The sequence below is a fragment of the Anas acuta genome, chromosome 6, assembly GCF_963932015.1.
Source record: "Anas acuta chromosome 6, bAnaAcu1.1, whole genome shotgun sequence".
Classification (NCBI taxonomy): Eukaryota; Metazoa; Chordata; class Aves; order Anseriformes; family Anatidae; genus Anas; species Anas acuta.
This window is the reverse complement of record NC_088984.1, coordinates 17851764-17869699: the sequence shown is the minus strand read 5'-3', so window position 1 is coordinate 17869699 and position 17936 is coordinate 17851764. Positions and strand designations below refer to the sequence as shown.

The 17936-nt window shown below is 34.4% G+C and overlaps 1 protein-coding gene across 5 annotated transcripts in view; it reads left to right on the top strand.

The window, feature by feature from the left end:
• The window catches only part of KCNH7 (potassium voltage-gated channel subfamily H member 7), a 224188-nt gene that overhangs the window by 112485 nt on the left and 93767 nt on the right, over positions 1–17936 (top strand). For all 5 annotated transcript variants that reach the window (XM_068687706.1, XM_068687705.1, XM_068687704.1 and 2 more), the window contains exon 3: positions 17202–17357. In XM_068687706.1, coding sequence (XP_068543807.1) covers positions 17202–17357 — 156 coding nt within the window. The remainder of the gene's footprint in view (positions 1–17201; positions 17358–17936) is intronic.

The window sequence follows — 17936 nt, the reverse complement described above, 5'->3', positions numbered from 1 at the left end:
AGCTACCATGGTAGATGCAGCATGGCCAGAGAATTCAGCAAATACAAGGAGAGTATACAATAAATGAGCTACAACTCACAACTGGCATTGTGGCAGTTTAATATTTCCCATTTGAAAGATTAAGTATTCACATACAATAATAATAATAATAATAATAATAATAATAATAATAATAATAATAATAATAATAATAATAATAATAATAATAATAATATGAAATAAAAAATAAAATATTTGCATTATTTACTCTTTTTATTCAGTTCTTTCTCCAAGAAAAAGGCAAAAATTCTCCCCAGATAACTTGATGGAAATTCTGTGTTAGTTAAAACTCTCTGTATAACAATTTTTCAACCAGTCTCTAGTTCAATTTAGAACGTTAAATGTCAAATACAAAGGAATTGTGAAATTAATTTTGAAAATGCACAATGTGTGTGTGAAAGCATCTCTCACATTTGTGCATACTAAGAACAACTCATTCAAGATCTGTGTTAGTGAAAAGAAAATCAACTTCATCTCCTGGACACTGAAATTCATTTGAAAAGACCTTGAACTGAATTCAATTTTCTGCAGCACAGAGGGTAGCAGACTTGTTTTGATATCTCTTTGCCCAGGGGTACAAAGCTGGATTTGCTTCTAAGTTAAGGGAGCACCACAGTTTCCTTATACCCAGATTTACATGGAATATGATATCTCCCATAAAGATAAGAAAAACAGTCAGAGCTAGTATATATAGGTGTATGATAAAATTCAGGTACTCTCTGACCAAAATGACACAATGAAATTTGGGGTGGATCTAGCTGTGACACTGATTCAGAGAGTATGTCTCACAGGGCTGTGCTACTGCAACAAAAAGGTGGAGGGCTTCTGCTACCATTCTCTGCCTCTCTCAAAGTCAATGTCTTATTGTAAGTAGAATAGAAATATGAGGGGAGAACTCCTAATAAGTTGTTTGTTTTTTTTTTAAGTAGAAAAAAAATCAGGGCAGGAGTTCATATTATTTGATGTCAAATCACATGCTTGTATGGATGGATTTTTTTCCTAAAAATTTATTCCATTTCACTTAATTTCTTTTATAGACTAGGGGATTATCAACTATCTCAGTTCTTCCACTGTCATTTCAGATATCTAGACAAAGCATACTAATTTCACTGTAGTGTCCAAGCAATATGAAAATTAAGTAATACGCAAATCACACATAAATGACAATATTCAGCAGGACACCTGAGCTGCTAAGCTAGTCAACGGGACTTCTCACAAGCTAAAAATTGTCATCTACTTAAGTGCCCAGTTGAATCTTAGCCAATAGGCTTCATTATACTCTTTATGGGTTTTATCATTTTGACCTTTACTGCACAGTGAATTTTGCCCTTCTTGTGGTATTTATAACTGGTTCCGTGCCATACTTGCAAAGGAGATTACCACAGATTTAACAACTGCAATTAGAAAAGGATGAGCTTACAATGGACTGTAGTGGTTGCACTTCACCGAATAATGCATAGCGTATGTATTAAAGTAATGATTCTCTTTAAATAAATGGACCGTTTTTAAATTTGTAGCATTAACATCAAAAGTAACATGAATAAAATGCAATTTTCACATTTTAGTTTCCTGAAGTGTAACACCATCAGCCTATAAAATCTGTCAGTCTCATTAAGTCTTTCACAAAAATAATATCACTCAGCCGTTTAAGAAAATGAATGTGGAGTTTTAGTCTGATGATTCATTTTCCCATCTACCAAACTTACTGTTGTAATGAAGCTACATTGTGAAGTTTTGAGTGTCATTTCCTGCATTCATGTTTCTTAATGTTATCTTACTATACTTCACTTTATATATGCTATACATGATGCATATCATGAATGAAATATTTGAGAAACTGTATAGAGTATTCAACTATTGCCTAAAAGGACAAGTTTCCCTAAAATGCATCTACAATCTGCAGAGAAACAGAAAACTCAGAACAACACCTGAAGTTTCATCTGCAGTCTGTTGCCAGAAATGCCCACTTGTCTTATTTTCCTAAATAACTGGTAGATTCTACCCAAAACCCCCATAAAATTATAGATTTGGTATAAAATAGCCAATATGAAAAATCAAGCTGAATAGCTGAAGCTTAAAAAATAAAAAATAAAATAAAATAACAATACAGTTTTACAGAAGAGGTGTCAGACAATTTTGACCATTGATGACAATATTTCATGTATAGAATACTCATGCTTGTACATACATGTATGTGTGAGCTACATATATTTTCTGTATATATAAACTTCAGAAACTGTACAGTTAAGATACCAAAGCATTTAAATTCACCAATTTATGAGTCAGCTAACTACATATAAGTCACATATCCATACTTCTTACAAAGTTCCATAGAAGCAACAAATCTAAAATGAAATGTTTGGATAATACTAATAAGACACAAGTTGCTCAGCTACTGAGGGTCATCAATTTACAAACTTGAAAGATAATCAATGCCTAGAGTTATTAAGCTTCAAAATCAACAAGGTTTGACTGCAGCAAATAGACTATTATGAGAGAAATACACTGTGACATATTTGACAGGGTTCTGCTAAAGGATATTTTCAAGACTGGATACATGATGACTTAGCATCAACCCTTTTTATTCTTGATTATTAGCCAGAGTTTCATTGCAGATCAGGCCATACAATCTGAGCAAGATTGTAAGTGGAGTTCATTTTCCAAATAAATACTTAAATAAATGATGAAAGTTGTATTAAGAACAAAAATAGTGAACATGTAATTTGACAAGAGTGGGCTGTGGCTATAACCACTGCATTATTTTGAATTATGAATTCCATTTTGCACTATGCCTGAAGCAGGTTATGTCTCAAACAGGTTATTAGAACACATTTGAAACAGATGCCCAAGACAGATAGACTGTTACAGAAACTCGGATCCTAGTTCACTGAAGTATTAGGTTTGTCTACATAAACTTCATGGGTGAGGTAAATATGCCAGAGCCTTCAAGAGGAGTGCATGAGCACAGTCCTTCTCTGAGCAGCAAACAAATTTTCATCTTTCAGGTAACATTATGAGACATCTTTTTAGGAATAATTTGGTCAATTTGCAAAAGGCTTTAATTGTTCTGTAACTTACTGTGTTTTAGAAATTACTCTAGAAAACTATATTTCTTCCTTCCCTATGTTGTTACATAAGAAGCCAGGAGCGATTTTCCATGAGCTGCTAAGGGATCTACAGTCTAATAGAAGCTCTGAGAAAGAATACATAAGTGATAGGAGAGAAATGCAGCATGCGAGCATCTTTGGATTGGGCAGAGCACAAGTCACTAGCTGGAGGGTCTGCAGTGACAAAATTTTGGAATCAACCATTTTGATGAAGTGGATAGAGTCTGGATGTCATCTCTGTAGACTCTGAACTAGATGCCATCCAGAAGCAGTTGATAACAGAAGATCAGTTTTATTCAGCTATTTAGTCAATAATTGTGTTCACTTGACAAGCAAAACTGGAAAAATAAAATCATGCAAGACAAGCTGAAATACTATGTGAGGACCTTCAAAAATCCAGCCTTCTAGTTAGGATACCTTTCCAACCCTCACACAATTAGTTTGGTGTTTGTAATGGTATGCCTCATTATCATTATTCAGCGTTGATCCTTTTTTGTAGTATTTGAACTTCTTCCCAACAAAAAGCAATGTTTTACTATTAAACTGTTCAGATTTACATGCTCGGCTTAGAAATCTGATTCACTCCATGGAATTGCTTACCATTCTTCTAACCCCTACCTAAAGATGTTCTGAATCGCACTTAGATTATTTGCCTGAAGTGAATTGGGCAAATACATTCTATCCTGCCCATTTTAAACAGGAGGGTTGCACCACACACGCACACATCCACACAGACAGGAAGTCACATGAAGTATTAAGTAAGCATTCAGTCCCCAGCCATGTCCTAGGGCAGGAGTCCAGTGACTTGTGGGAGGGCACCATGCCAACCTAACAGATGGACATACATATGGGTAGTCAGGACATCATGTGAAGCCATCAAGTATGGATACTAAGGGCACAATTCCAACCTAAGAACATGAGCTTTCTGTGAAGGTTAAGGAGATGTTAAGCTGGATTTACTTTCAAAAATAAAGAATAAATTCCACTTCCATGTCCGGTAACAGTTATGTTCTTAGTTAATCAGGTGGAGTTGGTAGTAGCTAAAGAGAGTTATGATTATGAGGTAGAGTTTTAATGTTTCACAGGGCAGATGTCATGCACAAAAAAAATATGTATTATTTGGGGGGATATCTAGTTAGTGATAATGACTTTGCACTGGCAGCAATGCTTTGACCCTGCATCACCATCTGGTCTGTGACTTTTCCCAACAGGAGAGGAAAAAGCTATTTGAGCAGCAGATGCAGTCCAGATAGCCAAATGCATTCTCCAGCATCCATTACTGCAAGGATTAGAGCTGGAAACTGCTGCCCTTTCCTAATGAGGAGTGAATGAGAAAGGAGGAACAACAGCTCCAGACAACTTGCCCATCTACTGATCTAGCATTGCTGATGCAACTAAGAGAAGTAGAAGCATGCACATCCTACAGCCTTCTGAGGCTATGTCCATCAGCAGGAGAGAGGAGGTTAGGAGTCGTGCCTTGGGAATTTAATTCAACACCATAGCTCAAGGACAGGCCAAAGTCTGCTGCTGTGTAACCCTACCCATTACTAAGGCCAAACCATAGGAATCACACCAGACCATGGAGGGCCTTTGAAATTTTACCAGCTGAATAGGCAGAACACATGAAACTTTGTTTCCAAGTACAGGGGAGAGGTAAACAGAATCTTGGTTTACAGATCAATGTGTATCCACAGCAGAGCTGGGCCAGGTAGCACTGAATTCCCAGTTGAATTGAAATGAAATGTTTGGAAGAAACATTAAAAATTTATGAAGTCAAATAGCACATAGGTTATGTCAATAAAAGCAATTTGTCCGCTTCTTCCAGCTTGATCCAAAAACATAAAGAGATGGCTCTGATGGCTCATTCCAGAAGGCTATAGCCTGAATCATCTGTTTTTGGCTTCCAGACATTTAGGTTCTTTCTGCTAGACTCAACAGCTCCTTAGTATTCACTTCTCTTTCCATGAAGTTACTGACTCTAATGTAAGTCACTTATCAAACTGCTTCTCATTAACAAAGATTGACATCTGTAAGATTCACAGCAAAGGAACTTGCTGAAGCATGCTGTTCCTCTGCTTTTTTGTTTTGTTTTGTTTTAATGCTCTCTCCAATTTTTTTAGTATCCTTTAAGAATTCAGATGCCACAAAGTGAATTCAATATTCCAGTTTCACTCTCCCCAGTGTTATATACATGAAGAAAGGACAACTTATTCTACCTGTTTATGCAAACCATGCTGGTCATTCTTATATATCCTATAAATTCTTTTGTGAAATTCCATTCCACAATATAGCTACCTTTTTTTAGTGTCAGCCTACATGCCCTGGTTCCTCAACTGTATGATTAAGTTTACCATTTTAGAATGCATTTGTTTGCATTTAATATCCCTCTAACAGAATTATCCAAAGTATTCTATTTTACCTCCTTAGTATGGCACTAGCCACTTTACATCCAAATATTTCACAGAATTTATTTTATTTTGTCTCCAGATATTTTCAAAGCAAATGAATACCACCATATTCATTTCTGTGGACTTTCACTAGAAAATCTGGCGCTGAGTTGTGATCCTCCAGATCACATATTTTGGAATCTTTTTTGGAATATCTCAGTCAATTTGTAAACCATGTAATGCAGTTTTGTTGTTGTTGCTGTTTTTTATCAGTGCAATGCTATTGTTTAGTTATATTATATAGCGAAATCATTACAAAAATATATGTCTGTGATGGCTACTTATTCATTTTTATTTAGAAAGAATATAACCATCAAATCAGACTTCTTGCCCTTTAACAACATCTATATTACCATACAGAGTGACATTAATTATATTCCTGTCAGGTATTCTTTATTAAAGTAATCTAATATCACATTTCATTATTTTCCTTAGGAGTGATATTAGGCTCACTGCCATACCGTCATTCCAATCACTATACGATGTCTAACTATATCTATATCTAAATAGATAGATAGATAGATACTATATAGATAGATAGATACTGTAGAGAGAGAGATACTATATACACTATATCTAACTATATCACTCTTAAATGTTGGCATGGTATTACCATTGTTCTAACCTTCTTGAACTTTGCCCAGCAAGCCTTGTTAAGAGGTTGCAGACCAGCTGTAGACTGCTCAACCAATGCCTAGACCTTCAATTACACTTTTACAAGTTTGCTGATGTTTGAATCTAGCAAAGAATTGACACACTTCATAGTTACAATGGCAAGGTAAAACTTCATTATAGTGATACATTATTCAAACTGTTCTTAAATACAAAACAAAAATATTAACTAGTGGATTTGTCTGGTTGTTTCATAATTATCATTGCATAATTATTAACAATTTTATGGCAACTGTCATTGGGATTTTTATGGGCTTTCACTACTATTGCAATTATTATAAGCATATATCTACAGGCTTAACTTACTTAGATACCTACTTATGCTCCTTAGTCTTGCTCTGATGTCACATTCTTCTGTCAACAACCTATATTTCATACCTCTCAGCTTCTTCCAACACATACATGTGTATTTACTTTCTTCTTTCTCCATTCACTATACACTACACACCTGTTAATTCCTATCTGCTTCACTTTTGTACTGAAACCAAATGGAATTGCATCTAAGATTTTCAGCATCTTTGAATAACTACTCTTTTGTTAGGTAATATTTTCATTAAGAATTCCAGATATTCATTCATATATTTGTCTGATCCTTCCTCCCAGTTATTTCTACTTACATTTTTCTCATCCATAGAAAATTACCCATTTAGAAGAAGCACTATTTTGCTGCTTGGGATTGTTCTTTGTTTGCCTATATTGTTGGCAATCAGGTCATGAAAACCACCCTTAAGGCATCACGAACTTCTGGTCCAGTAAGTTATTCATATTTATCCATTCTAATGAGATCCTACATTAAAAACACATCATTTGGGGTATGGAGTCTTTCCATAAGAAAACATGATGTATTTTTCTTTAAAAAATAAAAAATAAAAATAAATAGTAATATGTCACTCGCGTGCTTGACAAGCCTCCAGTACATACAGTTCCCACCACATTTATTAATATGAATTCAAAATTCCATGATTTTGAGTTATTAAGAAATCCAGAATACCTTTTATTAAGAAATCCAAAATACCTCATGCCTTTAACTAGCATGTCTCTTTTATCTGCCCTCTTTTCCCTGGGAGGTTGCATCCACTTGCTTTACAATCCCAGTAGCTTGACTACTTTATCACTTTTCAGGATTGGCCTTCTCACTGATGAGAATTTCCAGGTCATCTGCTTTGTTTGTTACCAAGATCTCATGATCACAGCAAGAATTCCTCATTCCTTGTCTGCCTATTCTCTTCCTTCAGAAACATTATGCAGGATTACAATCAGTATATGATGACTCCTGTTTTTTTCCCTACAAACTTGGCATTTGTGTATTTCCAAATAATTATAATGTAACCATCTCTGCCATATAAAACATCTGGAAAGGTGTGTTTGCATGAGTATGATTTTCCAAGGGTATGATCTCCATGAGAAAAGTATCTATATTTATAAAATGCAATTCCTTCCACTTGGCCAATGGAGCTGGATACATATTGCAATTGTGAAAGTTTGTAGCAATGACAGGATTTCTGTTTTGCCTCAGGACCTGCTCCTGCTATCTGTTTTTCTGTATCACCCTTTGTACAGTATGGCCATTTAATGCCTTCTTTTTGATATCTATTAACCGTATTGAAAAAACAAAAAAACAAAAAAAAACAAAACAAAACTAAAAAACCTTAATCACCCTGGAATGATTCAGTGTAAGTGAGAACAGAATCCTTTACTTCATGGTGTATTCTAGTCTAACACATTGGATGAATGAAATTACTGAAGCTGAGTTCTGACTTTTTTTCCATTCTGCTTTGTAAGGTTATTCAATTAATTCTTAAAATAGCTTATGTAGTTTGGGGGCAAAAAAATGAGGTTACTTTCACAAATGTCTTAATCTGCACTTTTTCTGCAAGATGGACAATATTCAACAAACCTGAGCTCCCTTTTCTCATGAAGATAATAAGACATTTCTCAGTTGAATGCCCAGAAGTGCATAGCTTCTAATGAGGGTTTAGAAAAGAATAGCTACAGGGGAAAAAAAAAAAAAAAAAAAGAGAGAGAGAGAAAGAGAGAGAAAAAAAAAAAAAAAAAAAGAAAGAAAGAAAGAAAGAAAGAAAGAAAGAAAAAATGTATATTTAATTTTAGCTTGTACAATTAAATAAACAATAAATTAGCAAACTAGCTACAATAATTAGAATCATTATTTGTCGGATAACTTTTTTTTTTTTCTAAAATTACTTATATTTAAAGTATATATTCACCTTAAAATCATCATTTAATATTGTAAACAGAATCCAAAGCTCTGCAGTTCTTTATTTTTCTGCTACAAAACCATGAGAGAAAATGTGTCCTAATGCTGATTTTCACCTTGAGCTAAACATCTGGTATTTGTTGAGTGCTATGCTTTAAATAAGCTTACTACAAATGTGAATGAAGAAAGTCAAAGCAACCTATTTTCACTATGAAATCCAGTTGTTTTCAAAACTATTTTAATTACATGTAATTCAAATGACTTAATGTAATCTCTAACACTATGACATTTCCTAATTAAAAATTATCTATCTAGACAAATACTGAAGAATGAATGGAAATGACTTAAACTGTGAGTTAGAGTGATATGTAAATGCCTGTTGATACAACAGAACACAGTATAACAAATCCATTTCCATAATATAGATAAATTATGTTCTGTTATTATTACTTGGGCTAAGATAATATCAATTTTTCATCCACTGCTTCAACTTCAGAAAAGAATCTGGTATTTCATCAGTCAGTGGTACTGATCATTCTCAAGTGGTATTGATCTATGTCCAATGACCTTGTACATTGGTCATTTTTTTCATTGCATGTTGGGATACTCTGTGCTTTACCACATAACATTTTAAGTTTTCTCTTGTTGATGGCCATAAAACTGTAGTCAAGAATATTCACTTTTTAGTACCTAACAGAAAACTTTTATTTTAATATGTTCTCAGCAAATGTGTATCATGCAGGTTAGCAAACAATGGATTTTATATTTACCATTAATCCTGATTTTTTTGTCCACTTTTAAATAGTCTTTTAAAAATATTAATTATTTCATTTTGAAAATGTCTGAAACATTTCTGTTTTTCATGAATAGCACACTCTTACTTGCACTCTTTCCTCATAAAAAGTTCAGTTATGAAATTCACCAAGTGTAGTATATCCTGCAATCGCCACAACTATATTGCAAGTATACAAGCATTCACGCTAAGAAAACAAGATGAAAACCATAAAGGAAGTTGCAGTGAGGAGTGTATTGGTCTCTTAAGTGATAAGTGACAGAATTCAAGGAAAGGGTCTGAAGTTGCAACAGGGAAGGTTTAGACTGGGAAATTTTCTTCATGGAGAGGGTGGTTAAGCATTGGAACAGGCTGCCCGGGGAAGTGGTAGAGTCCCCATCCCGTATTTAAGAGATGTGTGGACATGACACTAAGGAACATGTTTTTTTTGATGGGACTCAGCAGGTCAGGTTGATGGTTGGACTTGATGATCTTGAAGGTCTTTTCTAATCTAGACCATTCTATAACTCTCATGGTCTGTAATATATAACACGAAAGAATAAAAAATCTTCCCTGGTTATTCAAGATTCAGCTTGCAAAGTGTTTACAGACTAACTAATGAATAAGGTTTTTCGGAGATGTAGCCCTTTGTGAAATCTGCCCAGACCTTCCGTGTCTAACTGCTTAGCATCTGGTAACACATGTGGTAACACGTATGGAGCACTCAGGGATGCAAGGAATCAGGCACCAGATACTTACCTGCATAAGCAGAGACAGAAACATTCTCATTAACAAGTCAGAAATGTTGTTTTTCAAAAGCAGCACTACTTGCTATATTCTTCTGGAAGAAAATGCCAATGCATAACAAAGGCTCTAAACTAAAATTAGGGCCTAAACAATTCCAAGTCACACACCTGCTCTGTAAACTATGGAGAAGAACCCATCCAGAAAACAATTTCAAACCAAGTCTCACCCCACTATGTGTACACAGGAGTGTACACAAGAAAGGTCAGTCTGAGAGAGGATTCAAGACTGATTTCAGTCTGTTCTCCAGCAATACCCACTCTGGAAAAACTCAAATATAGTTTTGAGGTCAACTAGGCAGAAAGAAAAAAGCCTATCTTGCATTTGCTGCATTAACTGTGGTGCTTAAATAAGTCTTTACCTTTTCTTCTATTGTTTTCAACATTTTTCACTCTAGGTTCTTTTTGGTCTCTACTTCATGGGCATGTAACATCTCTGTTTATTTTTCATTTTACTTTTCTTTATTTTCCACATATTTAATTGCTCTGCATCTTCTGTACATGTTTATATAGGCTTAAATAATAAAGCACTAGAAAACTGTCCTCCCATATAAAATGTGTACAGCATTACAGTTAATGACCACAGTTCTATTAGTGTAGGTGTAGATATTATAATTATAAGGTTAGCATTAATTGTGCCAATGCAGTAATAGAAGAAATGCTGGAGTAAGGAGCTGAATAGTATTTATCTAGCTATTGAATTATATTACAAATGCGATTACAGGGAGAGAAAATGAGATTTATATAGCACACTCCAATTGTGTATGAACTTGTCCACAGACTCCAGAGGGTGTTTGTTAGTTTAAAAATTATTCACTCATCTCTAAACACTATAAGGTAATATCTTACAAAACCTATGTCAGTGCATTAATCATATCTTAGTATCAGCAACCATTTCAGTGATGGAATACCTATTTGATATGGAGGGTGGAGTGAAATGTCAAAGGGAACAGGTCCCATTTAATCACTGAAATCTCACTAATAAATATCAGCCGAATGCACTCTGCCTTGTCTCTACCCATCCTCTTTAAAAATAGCTATTCAATTGAAGAGGGGTACAATACATTTCAACCTGCCATCTATTTTTAGTTGCTACTCTGCAATAAATCTAAGAGTCAGTCATACAGATACATCTGCAGTATGTTTAACGGGAAGCTTGTGAATTCCTCATTCTTGCCACACAAGTAGTTCATTTTTAGTCAGATGGAACTGGAAAGGGGTGACATAAAGACATAGACCAGAAGATACAATTAAAAAATTAAGTAGATTGTACAACCTTTTACCCAAAGTTCTGTGTGGAAATACACTAGACACATTTTAATAGCACAGGGCTGGTATCAACAATTTCAATTGTGAAAAGGGAATTTAGAGAATCTTTGTGTTACCCTTATTATCTTCATTCATTTTTGATGCAGCTTTGGATAAGACACTTGTTTTTATGATTCAGTCCCACCACCTTAAATAAAAAGTAAAATAATATCTCTACAATTTGAAGAGCAACAACAGGCAACATCTGCAATGCAGTATGGGTTTCCTAGAATAGATGCTCTTTATAGCTGCAAATATTATCATTTTTAGCCTTAGCATTAAGTTTCTTCTATATCTCATGTAAGCAACTACATAACAAATGAAGGGAGAGGGAGGGGTTGACATCCAAGGGTGGTTCTTTCTGTTAGAGCCAAAATTTTCATGGGTTTTTTAGACCTCAAACGTCTCCAAACGTCTGAATAAATGACATCGAGTGCAAAGATACAAAGAGATGAAGGTAAAAACAGGCAAAAATATTTATCTGAAGTTTCTTTCATGGAACTGTTACTGAACTGAGCAATTACTTATGTGGTATCTATCTCCAATGATCTGATTCTACACCACTAAGGGCTGGGCAATTTTCTCAGGGCAGATTCAGTCACTCTTCTCATTTTTATTATACAAACAGGCAGACTACATAGTGAAAATCTGTTAATAAAAAGTTAGTCATAATTTATACAGAAACAGTCTTGCAAAAGCATTTGGGGCCCTTTAACATAAAATTTAGTGAAGTTTGGTAAGATCTGCACATCACTGGTTTCAGCTTAACACTATTATAATAACGTACTTGGTCTCATTTGAGAAAGGTAGTAAATGTTTCCAGCAAATCCACTAAAAGTAAGATTGCCTGTTATGTGTGGCAATTTTCCTGGCTTGTGCTTGAACAGAAACACAAAGAAATAAATTTTCAGCTTTTGATTGGTCAAGGTTAGCCCACACATCACAATACACATCATCCCTCAATATTTGACAAATTGGCTTTCACTTAAATATTCTAGACTTTAAAAAGCTGGAATAGTATTGCCCTGGACCTGAATAAACAAAGATAACTTTCCAAGATGAATCACAATCTAGAAGTAGGAAGAGATGCTTCCTTGTGTCTGTAGAGGGAGTGTGTTGGAGGGAAGATGACACTGGCTTTGGGGAATTAAGGAGTTGATAGAGAGCCATATCTTGGCTTCTTGCCCCAAAGACAATGACTACATGAAGGACAGGCAAAACCAACAGAAGTTCTGATCTGCCACATTCTCCCCCAGATGATCTCCCTTTCCTTTCCCCAAACTGCTTATTAATATTGGGCAATCCCCATCATCCATGCTATAAGGAAAGGACTCGAGACCAAGGCTGTGAATAACAGAGAACTGGTAACAGTACAACAGGTTACATGATATTCTTTGTTTTTATGGAAGTCAGCCCTTTCTTAAAGGGAATATAGCATTTCTACTATAACTGATAGTTTAAGATCTTAAATTAAATTGTAAGATAGAGGCTCTACATTTGTAATTGATATGTTAAAAGTTTCTGCCTTTGAGAGAAGCATTTATTTTGATAACAAAATGTGAGATCATACTGGGGGAAGTGGAGAGTAGTTATTTCCAAAATAAACATGCTAATTATTTCATAAAAATACAAGAATATCCAGCTTCCTTCACCTGTTCCTATCATAAAATTGTCACTGCAAAATTCTTACAAGATTTTATACAAGATTCACCCATGTTTTTCATTTAGATCTGTCTTTAAACAAGAACAGGACTGTCTAGCTCTGGAAACATGCACAGTATCTCTGCCTGTAATTTTTAACCATCTTTGATCCTGTTTCTTAGTAGACAAGCTGTTGTTGTCAACTCTCTCTGTTCTGCTTTGATGTATTCCTTCTCACCTTCAATTTTAAATGAGAAGAAGTACCTAGAGATTGTATGGCTAACTACATTAGACTATATGTAGGTTGCAGCAGTAAAACATTATCGTATGTCTAGCAAACTCTTGTATGAGGTCATCCCATCCAGAAATACATATATGCACATAGAGGACATACTCAACATCTTTCTTTTCATAGCCTTCCTCAGTTGTCCACAGCAGCTTCATAAGCAAACAAGCAAAAGAAAAACAACTGAGAAGTTATAAATGCTCTGGCACAGGGTGCCAAGTGGTTCCAAAACATAGCGCTTTTTTTTTTTTTTTTTTTGGGGGGGGCGCGGGGGGAGGATGCAGTTAGGAACTGTCAGACTCATTTTGTAAAACAAGGCTTTGCCTGTTTTACACAAACAAAGCTTCCAAGGGTGCTGGCTATGGAAAACATGGGGCTTTTGCAGAATTAGGACAATTACCTAAAAGGCACAGCATCTCATTTTTCAGAGATCTTCTGAACTTGGCATATGTAATGGCCTGTAAAAACATTGTTCCCAGGAAGGTTGAATCATAACACTTGTTCAGGATGGGTCATTTCAAAGTTTGTATGTCACAGTTTTGCATATAAGAATGCAGGCCCTTCTAATTTGGAATGCCTTTGCTGTTGTATTTTTGTATTGTACTCTCCCAAATGCTTATAATGGGAGCTATTATAATTTAAATAAATGACTGCAGTTGTATCCAGAAGATGCATCCTGGTACAAATCTGTCCTAAAATGCTCTATAGAAAACCACTGGAAAGGTACATAGACTTTATGAGCCAGATTAATTGATGTGATGTGCCTGCTTTGTACTGCTTCTGTGAAGCAAATCAACTTTAAACACTAAGCAGCCAGATATTTAAATGGACTTGGCTTCACCAGAACTGCTCAAATAATGCAATATATCCTTGTATAAACCTAACATATTTTATATCCTTTGTTTGTTAAATATATATCATTGCTGATGTTTGTTTTATAACAGCCCCTGTATGGTCTTGTGAAATCACAGTACTGTATATAGAACTACAGAACCATGTCCACACAGAATATAGGGAAGAAGAACCTTTTCTTCACAAATTGGTATTTTGCCACTAAATTAACTAGATGAAAGAGTAGTCTTTAAAGTGTCATAAACAAAACAAAACAAAACAAAACAACAAGCCCTTATAACTATGGAATTCAAGCTGACATAAATATATCCAGCTTTTCTACTTCATCGCCTCCAATGATGATGTCAAGTCAGCACAACAGGAACATTTCATGATTACTTATCAATGGTAGTTTTCAGAAAATCCAGAAATATTGCTGGATATTAAATGTACTGATTAAAGGTATAATTTTCATTATTATTGTGATCATATTCTCTACTTGCCCTGTGCAAGTACATGAGAAATGCAAATTTCAGAAACTCCATTATAATTTTTATTGCTTATCAGAAGCCTTTCTTACCCTTGAAATATTTTAGTATAGAGACAAAACAGAGTAAACATGGTCAGTGTAATGAAGAATTATTGAATGGCAGAGTACAAATGCAGAATAAGATTGTTTATAAACAGGCCACTTTTTAATATTTATTGTCATCAAATCCAACTACAGAAAGCAATAAGCTTTCTCTATATCTAACTTATATTTCAGTCACTAAGGTTTTCCTTGTTATTTTACATTCCCTTATTGCCATTTCAATAGAGAGAGACATTAATAAGTGTATAGGAGATAATCACTTCAGTACTAAAGACTGACAGGCACTGTATTTTGCTCAAGTTGCGGAATTCCAATTCCAATTATTCACACAAAATAAATATTCCATGCCACTTAAAAGCCTAAGTGTTTTGGAAAAACTTCAGCCTAATGAGCTACGCTGGACTCACTGGCCTGCTGGTGCAATTGGTCTTCAAAGAAACCATCCTGAATTGTACCAGATATGGACTCTTCCCATTTTTTTTTTCCCAAAATGTTTTTACATACAGCTGTGATTTTAACCCTGTGCTCTTTTTGTCATGTTCTTACTGTGGGCTGTTAAACAGCTTCTGTATCTGTCCAGAGATGCAAATCCCTATGTCCACTCCAAATGGAATTTGTAAATGCTTGAGTGCAGAATGTTCTAAATAAATGGGAGATACTGTCATTATTTAGCACTGCGGGAAGCATTTCAAAAGCTGAAATATCCTTGCCTTCAAAAGGCAGGCACGCTTTTAAAGAAGTGTGTGGCTTATTCTCATCCTTGTTTGCAAAAATTAATCAACATTTCTTCCAGTGGAGTTCAATGTTCTTCAAATCCATGCACTCTTCAGCCTATCCCCACGTCCAGCCCTTTGTGTCAAGGTTGTTGTGTCGGGGGTTATCTGCTCAACCTATAAATCTGTGTGTCAAAACACAATCCATATCAGGAATTCTTTTTCTTTTTTTAAACATAAGTTAGCTTTTCTTTCCAAGTGATTAAATAAATATCGTTTTGACTGCTTAAACTCAATATGTATTTTTATCAATTAGCTGGAAGCACAAAGATTACTTCTAAATTCTCTTCAGACCCTCTGTTTAACCAGTATATGTTGCAATGCTTGGCCTGCAGCACTTCTATTTTTAGCTCTGAAGGAACAGTCTTAAATTGCCTATTTTCTGTTTACTAAAGACATTGAGCTTGTTACCATGGAAACTGTGGCAAGTGCCACAGCTTAACTGTTTTATTAAATGGATTGAAGGCACAGCTGCAAAACTTGAAAGGCCAGCACGTCAATTTTATACATAGCTCAAACTGCTATACATTCCACATTATAGCAAGAGCTACATTAGATATGAGAAGCCAGAATCCGATCTTGGCTATAATCATATAAATCTTTGTTGTCTCTCTCTTCACTATCAAAAAATAATAAATAAATAAATACATAATAATGATAATAAAAAATTATGTGCAACCCAGATCAGGATCTGTTTTTGTCAAACTGCACTGCCTGTCAAGTTTTAGCAATTACCGCATTTGAATGGATAAATTGCAGATGATGTACATTAAACCAGTCTCCATTTATCACAAAGACACCATCTCACAGTTGTGCTTGCATGAAGCTTTTAGCACATTATCGTATTGCTTACAGCAATCACATTATTTTTGGAACCACTATATTCTGTTAGTATAAGAGGGAATTAAATCAAAACTAATGACCTTGTCAAATGAAACTTCTATAAAAAGTTACACTGGAAGAATTAACGCAAAACATTCTTTAAATCTTTAATTAGGCATTTGAACAAGAACACCCTGAGTACTAGAGGTGTTAAGAAATTACACCTTCTGTTCATTCCAGTACATGGTATGCTCCATATTTATGCAAAGTAGGGTACTTTTTAAATCATGCTTTAACTTGTATGTAACACTTAAGTCAAACACTACCAAAAATTATTGAAAATTATTACAACTTTTATTTTATTTATTTTTTGTGTGTGTGTGATAGAATATAAAACTTTGTAGGATCAGATTGATAACAAATATAATTGTTAACACAAACCTAAACATTATACAGCCCCCAAAAGAATGAGAGCTAAAATAAGAATAGTGATATATTTACACCCATAAATATTTAATGAATGATTCAGCCTGTTGTAAGAGAACCAAAAGCTCAAAGAATGTTTGACATTTAGAAGAATGGGGTTCTGCTTTCTTCACTAGTGTTGTGTTTGGAATGGTGTTTGCATTGCTACTTTTGACATTTTAAATATGAGATTTTTTGGAAGAGGTAATAATCTGATAAATTATTGAAAGATGTATTTCTTTCTGTGAAAATGCTCCTGTTTAATTTAAAGAATAGTGTGGTTGATGTTCAATCATTAAATTCAAAGAAATATTCTTCACTATCTGTTGGTGTAACTAGAATTACTGGAATGAAAAATAATTAAGTTTCCTTTCATTTATGCATTTCTTTCTTTTTTTTTTTTTTTTTTTTTTTTTGTCTATCTGCAGGATCTACCTTCATCTGCAACACCCACATAATTCCAGTGAAAAATCAAGAGGGAGTAGCAATGATGTTTATTATTAACTTTGAGTATGTAACAGATGAAGAGAATGTTGCGTCTCCCGAGAAGTGCAACCCAATATTGCCATCCAAACTTGTAAATCGTAAGTTACCCATTGAAAGTTCTCTGCTTACCTCTACTCTTAGCATAGAGAATAATTAACTTGAGCAATATCAATAACAAAACAAAACAAAACAAACAAACAAAAATTCAGTGCAGTCACCATTGCCTGACTCATTTAAGATAGAATTCAAGACAGTAGGAAATAAAATTTAGCAAACCTGTTATAAAGTTAGTAAGATAGTCTATTGGATCTTTGGTAGTACAAACACCATTGATCTTATGTGTATTGCTAGAAAATAAAAATTCATTAAAAGGAAAACATTTTCACTGAAGTGCATTACCCTTGACAAAATGTTAATGAACGGAAAAAAAAAAAAAAAAGCATTATGATAGAGGCAAAATATTTCACCTTAACCTATTTTAAATGGAATATTTCTATTTTCCTTTCCAATTAAAAAAATAATAAGGTTTGGTTAACTTTGATTTAAAAATACAAAATAAATTAAAAATATATATTTGAAGCAAAATTAAACATCTTGATTTTATCAAATTGAATTATTTGGATGGGCTTGAAGGATGTGGGTTTCTTTGGATATACAGGAAATGCTTTTGTTTTTAT